Source organism: Idiotropiscis lumnitzeri, chromosome 8 (assembly GCF_059441095.1).
Source record: "Idiotropiscis lumnitzeri isolate Australia: NSW breed Sydney's pygmy pipehorse chromosome 8, RoL_Ilum_1.0, whole genome shotgun sequence".
Taxonomy (NCBI): Eukaryota; Metazoa; Chordata; class Actinopteri; order Syngnathiformes; family Syngnathidae; genus Idiotropiscis; species Idiotropiscis lumnitzeri.
Genome location: NC_142398.1, coordinates 15116328 through 15142968, shown reverse-complemented (window position 1 = coordinate 15142968; position 26641 = coordinate 15116328). Strand labels below are relative to the sequence as shown.

The window sequence follows — 26641 nt, the reverse complement described above, 5'->3', positions numbered from 1 at the left end:
ACAATTGGAAGGGAAAAACACACACACACACAGACACACTATCTGAGAAGCAGGCAGGCTTCTGTGTACGTAAGGGGGCGGGAACAAGCAGGCTGGGGACAGCGGCACCGTTTTGCATACGTTATTGCAGTATTTGGGAGAGGTTTGCATAATGTTACTGGGCTGACAAGGGATCAAACCTGCACGCTTTATCATAGAGAACAGCTACACGACACAAGACTGCTGGTTTCATACCAGAACAGACAGCACATTGAGAGTGAGTGAGTGAGTGAGTGAGTGAGTGAGTCAGAGAGAGCTAGAGCGAGAGCGAGAGCGAGAGAGAGAGAGAGAGCCAGAGTCAGACATGTCACCATGAACATACTGTATTAGTTAACATGAAGGGTTAATTATAGCTGTGAATTATCAGGATAAAAAGTGGATTCTAAAAATTTGCTAAATATGAGTTATTTTTACCAACACACAAAACACCAAGATACGTTGCAGCGACATTTGAACGGCAAATGCTCATAATAGAAAACAGTTGTTTGATCGTTTCTATCACATTTTGAATGACGATGACAAGTGATTCAATCTCCTCAGACTTGGTCAGGTGGTGAAATCTTCCTACATGTCTGGCACTCAACTTCACACCAACAGCTTTACCTCCACACGCACACAAAAATCGAAACCATCCAACTAAGCGGAAAGGCACAAAGACCTGCAAAGCCTGCTAGACCTTTGATAACACGGCACGTTTCGATGTGTGTGCGTGCGGGCGCACATTGCCATGTACAGCCAAGCAAATAATGCAAAAACACCTGGAAAACAAACCAACAAAACAGTGCAGCTTGTATGCATGCATCTATAGCCAGAACAAAATTTGAGAGGAACTGTATGACATTCTAAAAGTGATACAGTCATTAGTTGGTTTATTTGTTGATTGGTTTACATATTTTATTAATATAAAAAAACAATTGATTTGTAGATGATGTCGGTGAAAACAGCCGTTTTATAAATGTAGCCAAGCCTTCGATTAAATTCTCCTTTATGAAGATGTGTAAAACATAGGGACGTTGAATGAAAACGAGTGAGAAGTTCATCCTGTGTATTAGAAAGCAGTTCTCAGTGTGACCACTGGGTAGCGCTCTAACACCGTGCAGCTTGAGAGCGCTGATGAGCGACATGCAGTTGGAGAAAATGATGCATTTTGTTTCAACTGTTAATTGGATTTTGTAAAAACAACCAAAGTTAAACTTTCACTAGCACCATTCGTAGTGTTAATTTCATGGACGTGTACTGTTTATAATCGCCAGCTATTAAAGGAACTCAAACCCAAATGACAAAAAGAGAAGCGGTTTATTAGTCAAACTGCAGTTTCCCACCATCATGACTAATATTAAAATATGGTAGAGTAGTAGGCCTAAGTGTTATTAATAGTAAAATTACGCATAATTTGAACATTACTTTTGCACCATAATATAGGAAAATTATAACAGTGAACTTGAATACTGATTCAATTAATTCAATTGTTACACAAGTAAAAAACGAATTAAAAGTTTAAAAACAGTTACTAAAAAGTATGCATAAATGCATTGTTAAATATAACTGAACTGTAATTAGGCAGTGATTCTTTCCGGTACCAATGGAGGGAGCCCGCATACCACTAATAGTACCACATTTTGAGAAGAACTGTTGGCCACATACTGCTCGGGTGTAGCATTTCATATTAGATATATCATCAAGATCTATCATATTGTATTGTATATGGTTCACAAAAAAGTAATCCTTTGGTGATAAAAATAGTGACTGTTCAGAATGTAGTCCACACTGAAGTTGAATTCAATTCAAAAATTGTATTTTACATTTTTGAGCAAAACAGACTCACTACACATTAAGACACAGCAGCGGACAGTTATCACAGAGGCCATTATTATGATGCCCAGGCAAACCGATGCTCACAGAATTGCTCGCTCTCCCTGCTTCAAGCGCTCGCATTGTTCCTGATGCATCTCTGAGACGCTGACTTTACCTCCACGCCCCAAACACAGATACAACATGTTCAGTCGTAAATGAAAAATCGTGTGACCCATTTTCAGAAAGACATGGCAAAAGAATTGACAAAAAGACGGATGGACTTAATTTCAAAGCAAAATTCCAAACAGACACTGCATTGCCTTTTTTAATCTGGCAGTTGCCACAAGGGGCGCGCCAGTGGCAGAACGCAACAAAAGACTCCTGGCAGAAGAAAAGGTAGAAAGCGTAATCTGTGATCTGTGTGTGTGCGTAAGAGTATTTATGCATGATCTTGACATGTATTAAAGCTGCCCTCTTGCTGGTGCACAAGAAAAGTCCTTCAAATTGCATCAGCACTTTCCTCATTCTTCCCATTGTCATATCACGTCTTCCATTGCTCGGATTCAGAATTGTACCCCTTCTCCCTCAAATATATTATTTTCATTTTTTTAACCAAGTATCCCCACCAAAGTCCATTGTTTTGCAAATTCCTCAGATGCACGGACCTGCTGAGTTTCTTTTTTTTAGATGGAGTTAAAGTTAGTTGACCTTTTAGGACAACGGTCTGATCACTCAAATCAAGTCGAGCACTTTAAATGATGCTCTGCGCTTTGATTAATGCATGCAATGTCGCCAATTGTTATATGAGGAATTAAAAATCATCATGACTTTTAAAATGTGACACAAAAAACTGAACCAAATATGAATTATATTGACGACTAATTTCATTTTAGGCGAGGAATTTAATAATCCACGGAGGGAAATGGGGCTAGGTCAAAATATGACAGACTTGGGCCATTAATTTGCGTTCAATAATGCTACAGTGTCTCACAATGATAAATACAACCTCTGCCTTGTTTTTTTACAAACACTCAAGGCCAAATATGTTACTGAATTTTAATGTTGATTATTATAGGGGTACTTGGACAGCTGAATATTTTTTTAGGTGGCACTTGAAAATGTAAGAAAAGTATAAGAGTCGCTCCCAACATGGCAGTGCTCTTCTACACTACTGCACAGTGCAAACTATATCTACAACAACAAAAACACGGGCAAATTAATACCTCTCTGACAACATTTCGTGATTTTTATAATCAGCTCATTTTTATGCAAGTGTACCAAATATGATCAGTGAGAGAATATGAGGACAAGTTCAAACAAGAACCAAACTAAAGATCTGTGCCTTCATTATCATCAACCAGAAAAAGCCAATGTTTTCATTCTTAAAGTACTTCATAAATAAACAATAAAATGCTCATATCACCGGTGGATTTTAAGAAAGTTAACTTGGGTTTGTCTAATAAAAGATGGGATGTGTGACAGCAGCACATGCATTCTGAAGACAAAAATAATGTTGATGGATTTTGCAACGACAATTTTTGAACAAGAAAACTGCATGAAAGGCAGAAGGGCAGATGGGGAGTGAACTGCAAATAAAAAGAATCATCTTGTGATAAAGCAGATAAAGGCTGAGAATGTTTAGGATGGATTATTACTCCAACTGCTGCTAAAAATATTTGTGTGCGTGTGTGTGTGCGTCTATAAGTATCTCACAGCATGTTCTCAGTAAGCACCCCTGGGCATTGTGGTCAACACTGTGTGGTTTGGAGGAGTTTGTTAGTTGAGGGCCAGGTGCACTCAAACAACACACAAGCCCAGGATGATAAACCGACCCAGCGCACGTGCACATGCACGCGTACGTACACACACACACACACACACACACACACACACACACACACACACACACACACACACACACGCACGCACACGCAGGAAGGAGCAGTTGCAGGGAGGTCTGACAGAATGCCTTTTCACACCTGGCTGAGCCCAGCGGAAGGTGACAGAGTCACATCTCCCAAAGCGCGCGCACACACACATACACACACACACGCACGCACCTTCTCACATTGGGGAGTTCAGGGTCATAAGCGGCATCATGAATAAAATGAGGCTGTCTTAAACAGAAGGAGGCCCCGTGCCCGTGTATGCATGCAGAGTGTGTGTGTGTGTGCGTCTGCGCGAGTGCTTTTGTTTTGTTTGTGCAGACCCCGCTGAACCCCCATGCCAGTTTGGATGTGTAACGACCTTCTGTTCCCTGTGCTTAAACGGCTTAAATACTTCAATTAGACCTGGGTCATAATCCACCACCCGTTAAAACATGCCGCCACACAAACATGAAACGGCTGCATCTTTTTGTGAGATGACACTCATTCCCTCTCCTTTGTGGTCCCGAATAAAAGTGCACTCGCGCAAAGGACGTCCCACGCTAACACGCTAATATGAACATTAAACTCAAATCTTTTCAAGCCGGCGTCTCCCAGGAACTTTGCAGTCCCGCTCCCTCCATGCTACCCCGGCACTAACGATGCTGCCTTTTCACGAGACAGCCCCTGCTAATTAATCTCCACAGAGGAGAGTGACAGCACGCACACACACACACACACACACACACAAAGTGCACAGCGAGATGTATGCAAATACACACTCTTCCTGCCTCTTTCTCACTCGTTTGTCCCGTGTGGTGTTGGCAGCACATTTCATGCTTTATCACGTCTTTTAATTGACAAACAAGCTGCTCTTTTCTCTTAGGCTGAGGTCTATATCACACCCTCTCCTTCCGACACACACACACACAAACACACGGCGGAGCAAAGTACTTCTCTTTTCCGAAAAGTACGCCCACACATAAGCAAATACGGCTCCCTGTTGGCATTGCCACTTTAACTGTCACATATTTAGTGTACTATAAAAAACCCCAAGCTCACACACACAAAGCACATAAACACACACCAAAAGGCAAAATCGCTCAACGAGGTAACTAGCATTTTCCTCAAATAGCTTGCTTTTTAAATATAATCCGCGACGGTCCAATTACTCTCTAGGTCTGTCCTCCACTCGAATAAACACTGTCGATGCCGCACCTCTAATAACTGGGGGGAAAAAATAACATATGGTGCCACTAGGTGGCTGCAATTGCCTTTATTATGAGCGATAGCGTCTCTCACTAACTGAAGAGCAGATAGGGCATCTGTAAAGCTGATGTTTAGCACATAGCATTCCAAGGTAAAAAGTGATAACCTAAAAAGGAGGACTGATGAAAGAAAAATAATGGAGAGGGAAAAAAAATCTGTTCGATAGAAAGCTTTTGGTGGATTTATTCCATTCGGAAAAAAAATCACTAACGGGAAGTGCGAAGACAAATGAAGAGTAAGTGAGAGACATTTTTGGCGGTGATAGAAAGTCTACACGCCCCCGTTTCAAATGCAAGGTTTTGGTACTATAAAAATGAGACCAAGATAAATACATTCAAAACTTTTCCCACCATTAATGTGACTTGTAATCTATACTACTACACAAAAAAAAATCTTTCAGAGGAGTAAAAATAAACAACTGCGATAATGTGGTTGTACATAATTGCCTCCACCTACAAAGGTCAATTTCCAGTTGAAGAAAAAACAGCTCCAAAGCGTAAAGCTGTCCCCACCATGCATCACTGTCACCACGCCCAACATATCTTTCGTAATGATAGCCAAAATGTTAAATGTGAGTTTCACCGGATCATAACGCATTTCCCCACATGCGAGTTTGTTTTTGTAAAATGTTGACACCAAGGTAGTGATAGCAGTGGCTTATCTAGCTCAGTATGGACACTTGTGTGTTTTGTTATACTTTACACTACGATACTCACTGAGCTGTGGTACTGTCTCCAGATCTCTGGACATGCCTGTTGGCGGGAGAAAAGAAACAGAGTTACAGTGTGTTGATTAAATTCACAAACAGGAAAGCAGTTGGAGACATGGAACGAGTATAGCAAGTCGTGACATAATGGGTGGGAAAAAAGATATGTTTTAAGGCTCAAGACAGAATAACAAGTGAAATAGCAACAGATGATCACTTTTGCATTTGTGTATGCACGCATATGGTCATTCAAATTTATTTATTTTTTAAAGTTGAAATCTAACGAACAGGCAGCAACCAAAAACTCTCCAGTGTTCCTCCGGGACATCTCCGCCACCAATGAAGAGTCTCTCTACAGTCGTCCTTGTCTTGTCGCTCTGTTCTAGTGTGGTTAAAGCATTATCTCCGGGGCTTTGGCACGCTGTTCCCATTGCATTCCGACATCCTTTCTCAAATGCCGCCACTTCCCACTGGGAAATTGAAAACGCCGCACTTGCCGCTGGCAATAAGGTTTATCTATTTACACACCCGGTGAGTAGAAGCTACGGTGAGACGGAAAGGTAGATTTACCAGATTTATAACCACTCGCACGTTATAAGATGTGATACAAGAGCTCGACAAAGATAATAAGGCTCAGTTTTTCTTCAGAAAGATATTCATTTAATATTATATTTAAAATTCTGGTTATCGTGTCGCATGTTAAAAAAAAATGTAATTTTGGTCATATCATCAAGCCGCATGAGATTATAAAAAATATATCTCTGCAGCTTTCAGTACGATATTGTCCAGTCAAATCCTGACAGATACTACGGCCATAAAGAATTCATTCCGGTCAATCCAAAGTGAAAACTACCTCATTAAAATTTAGTCACAGTGTGGCCTCGTCTTTTAAAGCAGCCAAGGCTAGTTAACTTATATACAAACACAAAGATACAGTAAATATGAATTTCAACAGCTGTGTCATTCTCCATCTCATCAAGCGTTCTTTTAACCCCCCGATACCGCCCCATATACACATACACACACACCACGTTTGTTCCTCCCTCCAGACCGCCAGGGTGGCGTGTTGTTGTCGAGGGCGACAGGCGAGGCGAGCGACACACTTGCGCTCCGTCAACCGTCTGTCTTTAATGAGAGACACGGAAAGGCCCAAGGGACAGAGACCTGACTCTCACTTCTCCGCAAACACACACACATAAACACATTTTCTACACAAACACAAGCCTGCACACTCACAGACTCACATGCATCGAGTCCAAGAAATAAAGTTTTCCCACCCAAGAAAACTAATTACAATTTCCACCGAACTTTCACGCACAGAAATGGAAAATCTAGCGTGGTACGTGAGGAAAAACAGACTGAAAGAGAGAGAAAAAGGTGCATGTGGGGGGGGGGGGGGGGGGGGGGTGTAGCCCGAGCACTGGTTTCCCCTCTGGTGTTCACCTGGTTACTCATCCATTACGCAGGGCACAGTACATGACTGACTGACGGAGTGCAAAAAAGAAAGTGAGGCACATCGAGGCACACGCAGGCTGCTTACATACGCGCGGGGTTTTCCAGCTCTATGGCCGCCATAGTGGCGGTGGGCACGGTAATGGATGTTACGGTGGGATAATTGTCATTGATGGTCATTAGATTCACCCTTCAGTGTGAGCAAACACACAGTTAGGCACACACACACACACACACACAAGCAGCCCGTATATGCAGCATGGCAGAGACATAACTAAGCTGTAATTACTCAAGTGTATCAATTAATGTGAACAGCAGCGTGCGCTGACCCCTTTTGACTCATTATCACTCCAAGAGTAAGAGTGAGGATGTTTGCCAACACACGCCAAAAGTCAATATTTGATTGATGCAGAGCTGCAACCAATTATTATTATTTTCCAATTAATTGATGAATTGGATTTTTTTTTGTTTTTAAAAAAACAACTTGTTAATAAAAAAAATATGACATGATTTGAAATTGATAATTCAGAAAATGCACAAAGATAAAAATAATAGCGATTCAGTTACTGATTTCGGAGCATAGTGTTCATTAGGGTTGGGCATTGTTTGAACTTGAACGATTCTGGGTTTGATTCTGGTTTCTTGTTTTGATTCTGGTTCTAAATGATCCCAGAATCAGGTTTAATTTTTTTTTACATGGTTGTCCAAAATTCAAATTACAGTCATCCGCTATTTAGCAGCCTACAGCATAGACTAAAATCAACATCCTTCATGGCTGGTGTTGTTTGCCCGAATTGTACAAAAAAAAAAAAAAGAAGATTAGAGGTTTGTTGTCGCTCACTTCCTTATTTTCAACCAATCAGCAGACATTCCTTGGTGGGGAAAAACATTGACATTTCTCTTTTTTACTTAGGTGTTTTTTTTAATTTATAGTATACAAATAAATATTTTATAGCTTCATGCTGCCATACCTAACCGAGGGCTTAGTAATAAATGAAAGATGTCAAAGTGGCTGTTGCTTCCCATGATTTTTCTGTATGTAGCTCTTGGGGAAAAAAGGCGGTATAAATGAAGATATCCAGTTATTATTGGATGATTTTTTTTTAGCTTGTCTTCACATTTCAATTTTATTACCTTTTTACTTTTTTTTTTTAAATAGTATTGCAATTTCTCACATGGTTATTTTTAGCCAGTGTTACTAAAAACAAACATTTGAACTTGAATTTAGAAGTCCTTCATTTTTCACTCACATTAGAGTACTTTTTTTGGGGGAAAACTTCATGAAAATCAATCTTCACACAATCGTAAATGAGCTAACATGTTACTGAGCTGCCACTGATGGAGTGACCTGTTGTTTAGAAACAACTTGGCAACCTAATTCAGATTAGCAGTGCGTGTGTACAATTTGCCTGTTGTGAATATGGTGGTGTCTTTTAATGCAGACAAAAACATAGAATGACTTTGTATCGAAAATACATGCTAACGTTAGCTGGTGTATTTGAGTTGACGCACCGTTTAAATGTTAGATACGTCAATGCGTCCAATAGACACATTTTATCGTTTAACTCAACCTATTACGAATTCGCTCAAGCTCACAATGCTGTGGACTGAAGCTTGGGGCGGGACGGAGCGCTGCGATCAGACGAGACAGTACTCCCTCCATTAACTTCTCCATGTTATGCAACCTCCCTTTGCAAAAAAATAATGTTATTTCAACTCTTGCACTGAGGCGACTCTTAATTCATTTTAATAAATTAAGGAACTCTTCATCGGAGCCACGTCTTCTTTGTTGTATTAAATTTGAACTAAGTCGTGAGATTTAAAATGTAATTTCCATTCCCAATCAATTCTTGTGAGTTGAAGCTCAACCCTACTCGTCACATCTCTTCATCACATAACACCCTTTTTCTTGAGACTTATCCTCTATGAGCACCTACATATCCAGTAACTGGGGTTAGGTTGTGGCTCTGACCAGAATTAACAAATCACAATCAAACTCATGTGAATAGGGAGTCCTCAGTTAGGAGATGAAGAGTAGTGGACCTGATTCACGTGGCATCCAACTACTCATGGGCTTTACTTCATGCGAGCCAATTCCCAGCCTCGTTTAGCCCGTCTTGATGTTCAATCAGTAAAGTTGCCATGTGTTAATACAAAAAGTTGTACTCACGTCAAAGAAGTGGCCCGTCATGCCGCAGCGATGGCAGTGTTTGTGAAAGTAAGGTTTCTCATTGCAGGAAATATACAAGTGACCTGGAAGGCCGCAGTTGTTGCAGTGCCTATGGGGACACTCAATGGACTTGTGGTAGCGATTGCCACAAAGGTAGCAAACAGGCGATTTCTGCAGGGATACACATTTTTAATCAGTTGTGCATACATATTCAACAGGTTTGCATGTGCAAGTGACAAAAAAAAAAAAAAATAGAAGCACTGACTTGGGGTTCCGGGCAGTTTTTGGACAGATGTCCAATTTTATCACAGTTTCGGCAATGAAAATTCTTGTCAGTGTAATATCTCTTGGCAACACGCAATTTGGCCATTCCGGCACGCCTATCTGTGTTCAAGATTTGTGCCTGAAACAAACAGCAAACACATTGTCAACTTTTACCAACAATTATAGGTAACCGCTCGGATTATTGCCATACAACACTTAATTCCTCCCACATACCTCCAGGTCCTTGTCCGAAACAACCCAGCTGCCATCGTTCATTAATTCTCCTTCGACTTCTGGAAAAACAGAAAACATTGTCTTCAACACGGATGTACATCGTGCACCGCCACAACACATTTAGAATTTTAATTCTAGAACGTAAAGGCAATAAAGAAACAACCGGAAAACAAGGGGATGTACAAAAAAAAAAAATTATTCTGATGATACCGTGTCTCGATCCCATATCTGTGCAATGCATCACAGGGGGGGAAAAAAGACAGCATTGTCAAATTTTTTTTATGATATTCAAATAAAAGTATTGCAACATGATCTAATCATATGGAAATAGGTCTAGCACAGCAACGGTTCAAATCTTTTCATCAGTGGTGTAGACTTTTTTTTTTTTTTTAAATATCCAATGTAATGTGTGATATCCACTAGATCGATTTTTTATATTGTGTGCCAAAACTGTACCTCAAGAGCAACTACGTAATTTACTGCATTACAATACAGCTCTTTTATCCCAGCACTCATAAAAAGTGGAATCAAAACTGATAGAGAAACATCAAGACCTTAAAAGCCTGAGGCATGAGCTTAGTTTCCCAAAAGAATCGGACACACACACACACACACACACACGCCCCCACACACACACGCACACCGGTGCACACCGAAACTGACAATGGCAGCGCGGCACATCTGTACGAGAGACACTAACAGCGCCTCCGGGGAGAGCTGCGTATTCTCTTAAGAGCCACAAAGCACTAACTGACATCCAGAAATTGTAACGGAAACACACATCGACACATGTTCTTGGCATTCATTATGAGCTGGTGGCAATGACCCGCCACGGGCTCGCATGCTTCCACACACGCATGCAGACACAGCCGTGCATCCATCTCCGCGATTAGCTGCTTGACAGTTTTTAGCCTTTGGACAAACACGCAGCCCTTGAGCCAAAATCAAATATTACTCGCTTCTCTCGCTCTTTCTTTTTCTAACTCGCTGTACCCAAGCCCTTATCGCTATTCTACTCAGCCCCGCTTCTTTGCTTTGACTCCCTCGCCTCGTTTTCTGCCTGAGTCCCGATGTGCGGCAGCATCGGGGAGTTAAAGGTCCTCATCCCCGTCAAACAAATTAAAATGGCTGTTATTTGGATGTCACCTCTTTCCATCGTGACCTTCCCTTCACGCGCAACATCCAACTCACTGACTCAAGTAAAAGTCATGCATTAACTAAACATGCACAATCGTTAATGACCGTAATATATCCCAATGGACATCTTCCAGATTAGTGTGTTGTTGCGCTAATGTAGTGATTTCCAAACAGTACACATTAAAGATAGCGAGGTATTATAATATTGTAATTACTATGTTATTATAAACTTCACTTAATTGGTCTAAAAATACTGTTTAAATACAACTGATCTATCTTTGCTCAACTTTCTATGCCAGCGACGAATAGTGACAAGTTGTCAATTAAAAATGAGGCAGAAAATCCAGATGTGTCACTTTTTTAGTGATATTTTTGAGAGGTGAGCGGCTTAAGATTTTTTTTTTTCAATATCGAATAAGAATGAGATCTTAAAACAAACAAGTTGCTGTTCAGTTCATTATTCAAGCAGAGGTGCGCTAAAGATACTGTAAATAAGGAAATGTAGGACAAATGTGATTCCTTTTAAGACACTTTCAAAGTGTAATTACAAGGAGGAAAACTAATAATAACACTTTTGGTAAATACATCTATGGTATAGAAATGAGCAGCTTGGCCTCATTTTGGATGGGTCCAGAAATTTAGGTGGCCCCATTCCCTATTTTTTATTTTTTTTATACGTATTGTTGATCTGGTTAGTACCATCTGCATGTGTGGCTACAAGAATCTCACTGAACGTTATTCCTGTCTACTTAGTTCTGGTCAGTTTAGCACAAAGAAATGAACTAGGAAGCTCTGTCGCGCTCGCCTACTGCGAACAGGTTGTGGGGCCTCAGTGGGATGTGCGCATGCATAGTTGGCGTTAAACAACTGGTATTGAGTCAATGAGTAGTTTGAAAGAAGGTAGAGGTTAAAGGTGTGTGCCTGTATGAAGAGGTGGGTCTGTGTGTGTGTGTGTGTGTGTGTCTCCGCGTTGGGTGACTCAACGAAAGTCCTTCCAAAAGCGTCTCCCAGGGGGACTCCACAAATAAAGAGCAGGAAGCTTTCCCTTAATCTAAGGGCCCCCCATCTCAGCAACACACACACGCGGATAAAGGGTGAAGCTCTTTGTCACGGCCGAGGAATCAAACACATGCGTGTGTGTGTGTGTGTGGGGGGGGTGGGGGGTGTAGCGGGTGTCAGAAGAGAGGATTGGCGAAGAAAAAAAAGGTGTGTGGGGGGTGGTGGTTTTTGCATGAGGGGAAAAATATGCTAATCAACCCTCAGGCTCTGTTCAAAAACAGACCGATCTGAGCTGCTGGCTACATGCTAACCCAACATGTGAAGGTGGTGAAGAGGCAGATGGCGGTGATTTTACTTTGCGGCGAAGCAGGCTCCCGAGATGCCACCGCTGCCATTTTGGCTGCATCTGGCAAAGACTTTTAGCCAACGCGGAAGTTGGAATGGAAAGCCCAGGCTAAAAGATAATTGCCGCCTCCCTCAAAAGGCATCAGAAGCTTGATTATTAAATGTCAAATTATTTTAGGGCGTGAGCTCTGTTGAGACTGACTTTTCTCCCCCAATCTGCTGAGAAAACATCAAGGATGAAGCCTCAACTGAGTTAAGATAACTCTAACTACTAGTCTGCATGTCCTGGCACTACCTCAGGTCACCTCTGATCATGTAAGATTTCTGCGTTGGCGGAATGAGACTCTTGATTACCAGTGGACAGATCAAATCAGTCTAAAACTCTCATCTAAAGAAAACCCCATTCCGATTTTGGCTTGTAAGGGACAACTCTCCCATGATCCCATCAGCGTGCTGTCAAGGGACGTCCAAAACAATGGCGTGGAAGAGGGGGGGACACACAAGAACAGAGGGAGGGAAGATCAGGAAAGAGAAGGCGACAGATGCTACCTGTCTCCCTCTTAGGTACTCTGATTACTCGGCGATGGAGAGGGGTGGGAGGAGGGTGTGTGTGAGCGTGCAAGTGTGTGTGTGCTGCCACTGACAACAGAACGGAAGTGTATGTGTGGCTAATGAACCATGAACTCCCGGCTCTCCTGGGGTGATGCGCGCACACGCACACACACGCACACACGGTCGGGACCATCCTCGTGGGAAGTGGCCCCGACACAGTGGCTAAAAGCAGATAACCAAAGGCGGAGACAAGTCATGTCAAGATACATCCATCATTCAATATTGTCTCATTTAATAAGCAATCGCAACTATTGTCAATAACTAACGGATGTTCTGTCCTAAAATCATGAAGTGTTCCGCTTTTTTCCCTTAACCCCCTTCCCTGTCCAGACACTTAAACAGGAACCCCAAAGCAGCCCGCTCATTGTAGCACACTGTTGACTGGGCCCATTAACACACTGAGCAAAGCACGCACACACACAAGACCGGAATGAAAGAGGGGCCCCTCAAACGGAGGTTATGTTTGATACTGAAGCGACAGGGTCGGATTAGCAAAACTATACATGACAATGGCGAGGGTTGGAAGGAGTGTGGAGGCCGTCTGTGTGTGCGTGAAAAGTGTTTCCTTTGTGACATCACCCTTGCGCCGACGGCCTGCCCAGCGCGAGGTTAAACAAGACGAGAGGTTGGCGAACGCACACAGCTTTCGTTAATTCTTTTTGGGAGTTGAAAAGTCTGGCCGAGGATGTAAAAATACAATCGCAAAAGGGACAGGGGAACAAGTGAGGTGAGCATGATCCATGAGAAAGTACATGAGAGGGAAATGCACAAGCATGTCGACATTTACAAGAAGAAAGGTTCAATTGAAGAATGACCAAATTAAGAGAAATAATTTAAAAATACAAAATATAAAGTGTGAACACACAGCTAACAGATTAATATCTGTAAATGAAAATTACAGATTTAACTCATTCAGTGTCAGCCATTTTCAGACCCTCCTTTAACTCATTCAATCCATAAAACATGTATATATATACGTTTTCAAAATTGTTGTCCCCGCCTCCCAAAGACGTATTTATACGTCTTAGCCTTTTGCGTCATAGCTCAGTGTTTTTATAGCAGTCGAACAAAATATTCTGTTGCAAAATGAGTCAACATCCAGAAAAACACTGGAATTGAAGGGTTTCCTCGTGTGAAAATTTCTGGGATTAAATAAATTAACCTAACGCAATTAAAATATAAACCAAATACCAGGGATTGACTCGGAAAAGACAAATATGCCTTTGAGATTTTGTGAGTTTGCAATTGGAATTGTCTTCACTTCATGCTCTTTTCTATCTGATGTCAACTGCGGCTCTCTGCTGTGGTGCTTTTGGGACATATCAAGTCGGGCTGCACAGAGTTTCACTCATCAGTGAGAGTGAATAACGATGAATGTCTTCTGTTCTGTTTAACCCCCCCCCCAGAGACTACATTTATACTAGTTAAAGGTGTAACCAACATGAAAACCTCGGAGTTCTAAATTGGGTGAAAAACAAGCAATTGCAAATCTATGATGAGCTCAATCAGGCTCCTGGCACAAAAACGTTGGTTATAGTTTAAGCAATCCTTTGGAATGTCCTGAAGAAGTAAGCACGGGTGTACTTGTTGTATCACAATCCCTTGGCGTCACAAGATTTGATTAGAAGACGCAATCCATGCATGCCAGACTGGGTTTGTGGAAAAGTAGAGAGACAAGCCTCACGTACTTTGGGAATGTTAATAAAGTGACTCGATGAAGATCAACTTTTACCAACGTGGCCCTGATCCAAAACGTCTTGAAAAAGTGGTGGTCATGTGACGACTTCTTCTGGGACAGGCTAACTTGTCTTCATTAACGATGTAACATGACGACAGTGGCAAAATGAAATATTTTGTCAGCCAATTAAATATGCAACCAAAGTGATTGTCAGAAACTTTATTCTGCAACTAGATGACGACCCAAACACTAGACTAGCCCACTCAACCGTTGTCTGGATGTGTGACCCCTGCTCAAGGTTTCTAACTTTTTTTATTTTTCTCCAGATGTTTTTTGTTGTTGTTGTTTTCCCGCGCCCTCCTGTGGGGTTAAGATCACGGGATAATGATAATTGTTAAGTGCGGGCTTGGATAAAAAAAAAAAAAAAAAAAACTTGACTTGACTTGATATGAAGGCAACAGTTAGACTCCGGAACAGATTTACATTATTGCCTATGGGGATTTATTTTTTTTTTTTTAATTTGGATGTTGGCATACATTCCATAACAGACCGTGTTCGACCTTCTACCATAGAAGCAGGTGCCATAACCCTGGTTGAGTCTCATACCCGTCATCTGATTATCCAACTGAGCCCGCTCCACCGTCCTGTTCTTGACATGCTGACTGTTCACCTCCTGCCAGTCCATGACACCCCTCCAACCCTTCCCCACTTACACACCACGTTGGCAGCCATGGCAGGGCAGGTGGCCAAGCTGTCAGTCAAAGCCCTGTGGCCACGTGGTAACACCATAGACACCAATTACCACGCAGCAGGGGCGCGGTCTGGCAACCGCATGGCAACCGCATGGCCCAATCAGGGAGCTCATCAACAGGGACCAGAGAAGGCCAAGAAAAGTGCGCTGGTGTGTGTGTGTGTGTGTGTGCATGGCAGGACCAAGTTATCCAAAAGCAGCCTGTGTGTCCAAAGACAGGTAAGGCATTGTGTTGTTTTAATATCCGTTAGCTGACTGCAACGTGAATTTTCCATTCAAAGCGCTACAATTATCTCCATCTATTGGCTGATACCGACCACACAGATGCGACTCATGACAGCTCTTCACCAATCAGGGATGAAAATAAACAAATTAAAAAAAGACAGAACCCTGGATGACTCGTGCTTGAAACAGGTTAGAGCATGTTTGGTGCTGGTTTAAAATGTGCCCTCCCCCCAAAAAACCTCACAGATAAAATGAATAGTTTTAGAATTTTTGTTCATGTGTGAATACACCATTTGTATGTAGAATCAGCTCCGGTATGAAAGTAGTTCGGAAAGTAGTAGTCAAAGATATGAAAATGCTGATAAATGAGACAGTTTGCAACACAAACCAACAATTGTTTTTGATGACACATGGAAGAAAAAGGGTGGGACCTTTTAGGATGTAGACATGAATTAAGTGAGGATACCTTTCATTAAAAAAAAACTGAGGTTTTAACTATTTTAGTGAAAAAAATAAAATAAAATAAATAAATAAATAAACAAAAAAAATTTACAGTTACCCGCAGGTTTAAAAAAAACTATAAAAAAAACGAGCACTGTCATTAATCCGCAGCTTAACGTTTCTTCAAGCCACACTTTTCAAAGCAAAAGGTGGCCATACTAAGAAACATATACAGTTTATGACTGAAATATAGTGCATATATATATATATATATATATACATATGTGCATGCATAGTATATGGCAGCAAATATCATATTTGAGGCCTTCCTTGTTGTCTTTTGCAGCGAAGAACACAAATACAATGACTGTAAGGGGTAAATAGATTTTAATAAAACCAGTGAGTTGCAACCTCAATTTCATTTTGATGAATTTCTTCCTGCGGGACTGAGCCAGGCGGAGGGTGAGAGGGTGGAAAGGAGCGCGAGCGGTTGTGGGAAGTGGGAGTAGTGGGGGGCTGGAAGGCAGACAGAATTTTCATGATTGTTATTTTTGTTATTATACAGAGCAAGAAGGGGTGCGGGGTGGGAGATAAACGGCGGTGGTTAATCAGAGGCATTTTGTGGAGCGCTCCATTATGGGGGCCGGTTGGGGACGTCAAGGGGGTTATTTTCCAAGGATCTTTGGCCGCGGTAATTAAGCTCCATTCACTAGGCCCTGTTCCCCAAATTAAAAAATTTGTCATTAAGTGGAATTTACCATAATGCCTTTTTATCTGCTGGCAGTACAGTGTGAGGGTTTTTGGATGTGTGTGTGTGTTGTGTGGAGGATCGAGGAGTAGGAAAGGGGGGGGGCTAAGGAAGAACCAATAACAGTCGCATACAAATACATATTGTGCGCACACAAACACACATTGTGCGCACACAAACACACACACATTCAAAGATGGGGCAAATTGAAAAACTGAAATAATCCTGGACAGCACCGTATATTTGCATGAGCAAACAACACACAAACATAGACATGCACACGCATGCACACGCAAACACCAAGCCACACACCCCCATTTAGTCCTCCAAATCCATAGCCTCTGGGATAATTAAATAATGGCGCTTTAAAGTTTTAATTTACATGGAACACACACGCACACACGCACAAACGTACGCACGCGCCAAGAAGTCCAGTGAGATAGCCTTTGATGGAGAGAGAATGATTGAAGGTGCAGAAAGCTGCGTCTCTTAAGACTTTCTAAAACAATACAATTATTAGTCTTTAATTAGAGCGGCCCCTCCGAAGAGACGAGGGACAGCAGAACAATAGAGGATTAGAAGCGGGGCTGCTAATACTGTCCTTTATTGCTTCATTCAAATACAGTACATGAATACATCCAGCTGTTCCTTTTCCACAAGCAACACATTGCTTTTTGTTCGTTGTGTCATGCAGGGATCCATCATCAGACTGCACTACCAATACAAGATTGGGACTTAAGGATTGGAAAACAAGAATGCCACTTTGTATTTGGTGGCCTTTCCAAATTCACCCAAACAACATCACTTAGCTGCCAGTTACAGATAAATCAATAAACAGTTAAGCAAGCACTCTCCGTGAATCTTAATTCTTAATCTTAGGCTCGTCGCACACCAAGAGACATCGCGCTTGGAAAATGAAGTGGGCCATCAGAAAAAAAATAAATACAGTGGGAGACTAACTTGTACGCGGCAAGCAATTATTCACCGCACATCTGCCAAGACACAACGCAAAATATGCGGCCCTGTGTCGGGTTTAGAGGGTTCCCGTACATGACAGCCGATTGTACAGTATTAAAGTAAAAAAAGGTGTACATCACATTCAGTAACTGAAATTGTGCATTTCAGCAATGGAGACAGTGTCACTTATGTTGATTAAAGGTCAAATTAAAAACAATTAAATTGATCATGCATTCTATATTGTTTAAATTCAGCTGCAAATTAATCGTTAATTTATATTTTTTCTGCAAAAATCGGCAAAAAATATTTTTTAACAAATTATTGACCGATCTTATTTTGACGATGCCATGTTAAGGGCTCAACAAATTTTGGAGATGCAACGTTTCCACCTGTACAGGTACGGTTCGGTGACAACGGCTGTGTGTGCTGCTGCATGGAGGGATGGAAAACAGGCAGGACAGCGGACCTCAAGGAACAGGATTGAAGACCTCTGGTATAAACCAATCAGCAGCTCATATTTGAACTGTTTTTCTTTCTATCTGTAGTGCCTGACGCACTGGGCTTTGGCGCTCCTTTTTTGGGGCATTGAATCTCCGAACGGCCCATTTGATCGCTGCTCTGAGTTTCTGATTGGTCGGAGTGAAGAAGTGCGCTAAGAGAGAATTTCCGAATGGGCCGACGACTAGCGAACGGAGGAATCCCCAGAATGGCAGCAAGTTCGAGCTCAACTATTATTGGTCTTGTTTTTTTTTTTTTTTGTAAAATAAATTTCCCCACAAAAATGCTTCGAATACACCGGAGCAACTTAAGTTTTTTTCTTCTTCGTGATGTATTTTTTTTTTTAATTGGTGCGAATTATAGTCCGAAAACTATGGTATGTATATTGGTGATAATTGTGCAGAACGATGTCATTTATCGTATTATTTACTTATGTTTTATTGTATGCATTTTGTTTCTACCGTAATTTCAAATCACTTAAATCAATCCATCAAATCAAATCAATCACTTCCATTCTCTCCAACCTTGTGGCCTTGCATTCTTTTACCCCTTTGTGGCTTTTCTCTCCCGGTCCTGTGACACAAAGGGCCAATATAATACAATACAAAGAAAAGAAACGGGCCAGAGACAGTCCAACATAATTAGTATTGATCAGTCTGCACTAAAGGGACAATAATCGAGCCACCTGACAAATGTTGTCCGGCCACAAAATCTTGATGGATCAAAATGTGGTTATTCGTTCACACCTGACAGTTAACAGAGACCGTACAAGAACATTTCTGGACTCCATTGCTTTGTCATTCCCTGATTTGTGGGCGAAATGTAAAATCGCCAATTCCAATAAAGTCAGGATGTTGTTTAAAAAGTAACAAAAAAATGACAATCATTTGCAAATTCCTTACAGCCTATATTAAATGGACTACACAACAAACAATATGTTTAAATGTTCAAAAGGATAAACTTCATTGTCGTTTTGCAAATCCTGGCTCAATTTAACAGCTGAAACATGTTCCATAAAAACTCGGACAGGGGCATGTTTATCACTGTGGTTATATCACCTTTCCTTTTAACAACACACAATAAGTGTTTAGAAAATGAGGACACTCATTGTTGAAGCTTGTCTGTGGAATTCAAGCCCATTTGGACACGATATGGGGTCTCTGTTGTCCTATTTTGCATTCTATAATGCACAAAACATCTTAAATGGGAGACAGGTCTGGACTGCTGGCAGGCTGTTCTAGTTCAGCTCAGAGAAGTTGATATAGTTTGAATCAGGATCCTGCATGAGGCACTATCTAAAACAGGCTGGAATGAGGTTCTCGGGGACCAGATTGGGCACCCAGGATCGAAACAGACAGGAGAAAAAACTTGTGTAAAAACTTCCCAAGAAAAACTAAAACGTACGTTAATGTTCATCTTAATAAATCCCGTCTGCATTATAAATTAAACGTATTCAAGGAGCAAGTACAATTGGGTGCTTCTTATTCTAGTGCAGCTGGTCTTACAAAACAAATGAAATGAGTGTGAAAAGACCGTGTAAGCCGAAGTAGGTTTTCAATTTAAGATGCCTCACTAAAAGCAAAAATGTGAAGAGCCCTGCATATACGCCCTTGTGTCACATGAAACACAAAACAAGTGTCTTTGTGTTTGTATATTAGTGTTGTAGAGTTTGTCTGACAGCCTGATCAGAAATATCAATGCCTAAACTCCCTAACGAGAAGTTAACTCTCTCATTGACTCTGATTTTATCCACTATAATTAAAAAAAAATTCCCCAGCGCTGACTTTGACTTTATCGGCTGCTACCCTCCACGATCTCAGCATCTCATTTAACCATAATCCCTGGAATAAAAGGGCAGCCTTGGTGTTTTAATGCACTGGCATGCGTGCATGCAGGAAAATGTGCATGAGCAAAGACTTGAATTTGACAGCAACGGCTGCCTCTTGAGACTTAACAAAAAGTTAGCATGGCAAAATGTCCGGAAACTGCAACCAGTCCCCACCGGGGTTCAAGTCTGAATTAATGCTCTTGTCCGCTTCAGCCTGTCAGTGAAGAAAGTGATTGGCACAGAGTGTTTGGTTTTGTGGAGGTGATCATGATTGTGGCTCATATGAGCTCATGTTTGATCCAGAATATTGTGCACAACGCGTTTATATTTTAGATTATAGCATAGTGCATTTGAATTTTGGTGATGAACTGTCGCCATTTCAGTCAACAGAACTGCAAAAAAAGCAAGCAATAGTACAAGACTTGCATCCCTGCTGTGACGTAGACAGCTGAGACGGGGAAAAAGAACAAGCCAAGCTCCAAAAGGGGGCGTGCCAATTTGTCGGAAATCTCGTCCTCAAAAAAGCCCTTAAATCACAACAGAGTGTTTTAGGGAGGTGGATTTTAGAACTGATGTCATTTTTACATGTGCAAGCGCCAATATTCAGCCCGATCAAGTGCTCCTTTTAAAAGAGTTGTGCCTGTGGAGCTACCCAGATGCCTCAAAATCAAGTGCGCATTTCTAGTTTGACATACTAAATAGAATTCTTCACACACATCACACCATCTGTCTCTTATTTGGATAGATGAGACAAAATTAGTTTTAGTGAGCAGGATTAGCTCTACATGATCACAAAAGAAAAAAAAAAAAACACCAGGCAATTCTGAAACATGGAGCAGCCTCATTTATACTTTGGAGCTGTTTTGATTCTGTTCAGGGAACAATGAACTCTCCAAACTATCTACACACCCTGGAGTGAAACGCGCTGCCCACTGTCAGGAATCACAAAACACACACCAAAAAATAAATAAATAAAAACCAGTATTGGTCTATTCCAACAGTCGCCATTCACAAGCGCTATTTTACTTTGGAAGGAGCTGAAAATGAGTCTGGAGATGGCTCCAGAAATCTGAAATTACTGAAGCAATTTGCAAAATACCCATCAACAGGTGCAGAAGCCTCAGAGACTTACACAAATCATGACTGATCGCATCAAAAGGTTGTGCAAAACAATAATTTTTTAATCATATTATTTACACACCTGCTTTCCAAAAGTGCATTTTCAGCCTTGTTTAAAGTCATCACAGGTATTGCTTTTATCAGTATCAAAGGTATCAACCATTTTGCCCAACAATTGTAAAAGCATCTTACAGCACTCAATTTGTTTTCCTAAGGACATCTACATCTAGCAACCACAAGCATTAACAGTGTGGCGAAGACCAACATACACTACAGCTGACAAGCAAGCACTCTCAACCGACAAACCAAGATGGACATGGAAACACGGCGCTGCAATTAAAGCGAGTGCCAGTTAAACCAGACCGGGCCCAGCTGGTCTGTGCCTGACGAGGCCCTTAATTAAGAGACACTACGAGAAGACTTGGAGCGGCCAACGAGCACACAGCGAGGAGCCTCTGGAGAGGACATTGCAGCACAGGCACGTGTGTGTGTGTATAGGTGGGCTACATCAGTGCCAAGAATCCAACACACACACAACTAAGTGGGACATTGTAAAATAAATAAATAAATAAATATATATATATATATATATATATATGTATATGTGAGTGTGTGTGTGTGTATAAAAAAATTATTAATTCATAAAAAAATAAAAATTAACAAAAAACAAGTCCTCCATATACAGATGTGTGGGTGTCAACTTCTGATGTCAACAAATCCCTCCCCCCTTTGCTGGTGCTGGTGGCCACACAGAAATTCGGGTAGACGAAGAAAATCGCGTTAAGGGATCCATGACCGCTTTGCTCACCGCCCCTGCCCAACCCTCAACTTTCTGCTCCTCATTTGAAACATTAATATTAATATATAAACCTCTAAAGCCCCTCGGCATTAACGCCAAAACCCCGCCCCTAAAATATAACGCCACCTTGGGCTACCAGTTAATAAAGCCCTCTTGACGACCTCTGCCGGCCCCACAATCAAAGACGACGCACAATAAGGGGGGAAGTTCTCCGGACAAAATGAAAGTAGAGAAATTAATGCAGTCTCTTGGGACACCCCCCTCACTCCTAACGTCCCAGTGAATGCCCCCCCCCCACCCTCACACACCACACAATAATTATATTTCCTATCAAGTGATTGCTTAATTAGCGTGATTATTATTGGTAATTGTAATTGACATTTGCACTTCTAATCACAGTGAACCCAAAAGGTCCGAAAATGGTGTGAAGTAGTTAGCGGTGCATGACTACAACGCTTTTACATATGCCAGATTCATATAAAATATTACTGTACCTATACAATTCAAAAATATTATCCGTATTTATTCCTAAAAATATTGTGTACATGTAAGGTAGATTTACATTAAAACACTTTTCTTTTTTTTTTTTTAAATATGAGATTTGGGCAACATGGCTTTTCACTTTTATTTGATTCAATCTTGTGCGTTTCTGCATGTGTGTTCATTTGAGTGTATTATCCATCAGCTTTGGGCCAGAATTTCCATCGAGGGTTTGCTTAAAAGACACCTCAGCGGGATATTGTGGTAAAAGTAAAAGATTACAAAACATGCATAAAAAGTCAGCTGCAATTGGGATCCACAATTTATTACCTCTTCCGTCAGGCGTCAGTAATGCCAACCAAAGGAAGAAAAAAAAAAAACTAACAGCACCTTTTGCATGTTTAACTACACCTCATGAAAAATAAATGAGCATTTCTGACTGGATAAGGACCTAGCGACAGTAAAAGTTAGTTGCAGGTGACGGGGGGCACGCTTATTGGGCTCACCTCAGGCATGCTGAGGGGACACCGACTCACATCGGTTTTACTACAGTATTTTCTCGCTAACAAATGCACAAAAAGCACACACGACCCAAGAGTCGATGTACCAAACCAATTCTTACTGGAACAGCTGTAAACCGCAAACTAACTGTCAACACGCATAAGAAGAAGTTTCAAGGCAGCTGGGCTGCCCTTGGATATTTTTATCTACATTACGAGGATGCTCTTTTCGTGAAGAACAAAAAGCCGCGTTAATACAAATGAGCACCTGCGACCACAGTTGCAGATGTTTCTGGATATTTTTAAGTTGCCAAGAAAGAAAAAAAAAGAAAGGGCATTTTCATACATTATTTGACAAACACTGCTTTGAAACGGAATGGCTTACTCCATCGAGATAACAATTAATAGCGACTATAAATAAACGACAACTAAGGAATCATAAACACATTGCAAAATCTGAAGAGACCGCTACAATAATTCGGAAAAAAAATATATCCATTTCAAGGCTATTTTACTCCGAATATATAAAATATACTTGTTTAATTCCTGTATTGCTTTAATTACAGTAGTACTGATGCATCGCAAAAATAATGTGAAAAAGAAAAGTACCACAACAAATTGAAATAATATTTGGATTGAAGAGCCGATTTTTACGCAAACACACGAATCCATATATTGCATTATGCTTGACCTGACAAGAAGAGCGTCACACCGGAACCACAAAAACCGAAAACAAAATCTCAGTCTGGGGATGGATCAGTTTACAACAACAGCGTAGCCGTGCCTCAACTTCTTTCTGGGCTTTCAAATACATCAACTAAAAAGTAGCTTTGCAAAAAAAAAAAAAGAAAATGTTTGTCTGTCATACACGCAGCAAGAATTTTTTTTATCAGACAATACATTTTGGTGTAAAGTATGAAAATACACCCCCAAAAAAAATTTCAAAACGTCAATTGTTGTACAGATTATTTTCATCAACGTGAGAAAACGGCAGCAAAGTGTAATTGCATAAAATCAAATATAGCGCAGCTCAGGATTACTGACACGAATAAAATATTCATAAATCCGTTTAATAATTGAGTGCATTTGAAGCATGTTGCGCAATCAATAACAGCAAAATTCTAATTAAAAACTGCCATTCTTTGATTAAAATTAAAATTACATTCCTGTAGCCGAGCACAACAATTTTGAGAAATTATTTGTGTATTTAAAAACAACTTGCACATGAACGTTACCATTCAAATTCATAAATACACATTTGCTCACATAAGACTGATACAGCATTCTCATTTGCATATTCTCTGTAAAAATCGGATCATTAGGAAAAAAAAAAAAAAATCAAAACTGTGGCACAGCATTTTCATGGTGTGTGCGCGCGCCTCCGTGCGTGCGCGTGTGTCTGTTCAAACACACTGTGTGGCAGCGTGGGTGTGGCGTTACACCTCGTGTGGCACTGGGCAGCCAAGATAAGCACTGATCCTATCCATGCCTCCCTTCTGCAGTGCCTGCCCGCCCACCCACACACCCACGCACGCATATGCACACACTTACACACACACGCACTTCTTTACACTGCCAGTTACGTTATACTGTAATCTGATTTTAGAATAGCAATGTCCAAAACATAATCACAAACATTCAGAACTGCAGCGACAAACGCAGTGTACCCATTTGGGTCTGTATTTGCACTGCCGCCTGGCATGCGAGTAAGAATCCAGAAAGTTCCAAACATACAATAGCCCCACTAAGGAATCAGACATTAGATTGTGGCAAAGGAACAAATTCAAACGCATCCCTGAAGCCCCGGCTCATGACAAAGGGGACAATACGAGGAGAGAGAAGTAGGGAAAACACCTTTAGGGTCAAAACATTTCAAATATAGTCCTTTCCTGACAATTCAGCACAGGCGCGCACTCGCACTCACACACACACACGCACGTTGACTCTCGTACAAAGTTTGGTGAGCACTTACCAGGACTGTTGGAGGGGCAAAGAGAGACAAGAGAGTGTGACCACAGAGTGAGAGAATTTAACCACTTGTTCAAAGTTTAGCTTCAGCACACTCCCCTCCTTCGCTCCAAATTCATTCACACCTCTTAGGGTACAAGCCGGATTTTGGGGAGGTCCGGTTTTGTTCCCTCTGGTTGCCTTTGGATGCAGATTGACCGCGATCTTCCCACTTTTACACACTTTTAAGAGGAGCTAAGGTTGGAGGGGAGAGGCTAAGTTAAGCGAATGCGATTTGAAAGGCAAGTTGAGAAAAGGTTACGGCATACAAATGCTATTCGGCACACTCTTCCACATACACACAAACTAACACAAAAATCTGCACCCACACCTGCAAACGAACAAAGTCAAAAGGAATCTCTAAAACTGCTTCTCACTAACAGGAAGTAATATGTGTACAATCAGCAACATCCGTTTTTGCAGTTTAACTCTTTGAACCATTACGTGGCCTCAGTGGCGGTTCTAGCTTGAATGGTCCCATGTGCAAGTAAAGTCCCGATTCCCCACCAAAAGGATATTGAAGAATTAAGGAACCGCAAATACGGAAATCTTTGATTGCATGAAACTAATTAACATATAGTTGCGATATTATAATTAATGAAACTGCATTGACTTCAATTCTTCATGTAAATATTCATATTTTTACTAATGCAACTAGTTGCAGCAAGAAATTTGTACTAATTGCAGCAGTGCTTCTTCTGAGAATGCCTTCCGTACGAATGTAAACTTGGTGCTATGTGAAATCATGAAATGGATCAAAAATCAACCAAAGTGAATCGTAAATTTGAAATCAAATCGGGCCCTTGTGCATCAAATCGATTTTGGAAATTTGAATTGATATCCAGCCTTATTATGATATATGAGCTGTGGAGGTAGTTGGCTGTGAATCATCTGCAGAGGTAGAAGATTAAAGTGCTCCCACAGTTGCATACAAAAAAATATTTTGATATGAAACATGAAATGTGCATCTACTTCCGGGCGTGATTTTTCTTCAAATAATGAATTTTTACATTTTTGGTTTTATTAATAGAGCTCAATCGCAACTTTCTTACTCTACTCCTTTTGTCGTTGTAAGGGTATACTTGTATGCAAGGCACCACAGTGCCACTAATAATGACGACAACCACAATAATGTTGCACGTGTCTACATGATATGACTATACTATACTATACTATACTCCCAGGTTAGCCCGGTAAATCCCAAGAATTGTTCAAATAAAAATAGAACAACAAAATAACATTAAATAGATAAAGAAATGAGGGAAATTCTTATTCATGGTTTGAATGTGTGCAAACATTCAACGCAACAGAATGAAAATACAAGAGGCTTAAATGTCTCATATTTACATGGTCATTATCTATTTGACAAAAAGAATAGTGTGTTCATGAAAAAAAAATGATAGCATCAAGGTCGTTTACCATAGTTGAGTTTTAGTAGTTGACTAAAGACTGTTTTGAAATCTATGGATATTAATCGGAATTTCAATATCAATCAAAATTATTGTGATTATTATTTTTTCAGAATCGCCTCGCAATTCATGTTTTTTGTTACCTTGAAAAGAAGGTGGAAGAATACAAGTATGTAATCTCATAAATCAATCTGGCTAAGCGTCACATTAATTAGATTTTGGATGGCCACACCAATTTGCATCCGCTTCGAGGAGATAGGGTGACATACGCACAGGCACACACACAAAAAAAAAAATCACCAGAGGAAACAATGG

The 26641-nt window shown here is 40.9% G+C and overlaps 1 protein-coding gene across 1 annotated transcript in view; it reads right to left on the bottom strand.

The window, feature by feature from the left end:
* Nucleotides 1-26641, bottom strand: part of zcchc7 (zinc finger, CCHC domain containing 7) — a 38756-nt gene that overhangs the window by 5961 nt on the left and 6154 nt on the right. Inside the window, exons 4-7 of the mRNA XM_088303262.1 lie at nt 9794-9852; nt 9561-9698; nt 9296-9466; nt 5684-5719 (exon numbers count right to left, since the gene is read on the bottom strand). Of these exons, the coding sequence (XP_088159388.1) occupies nt 5684-5719; nt 9296-9466; nt 9561-9698; nt 9794-9852 (404 nt within the window). The remainder of the gene's footprint in view (nt 1-5683; nt 5720-9295; nt 9467-9560; nt 9699-9793; nt 9853-26641) is intronic.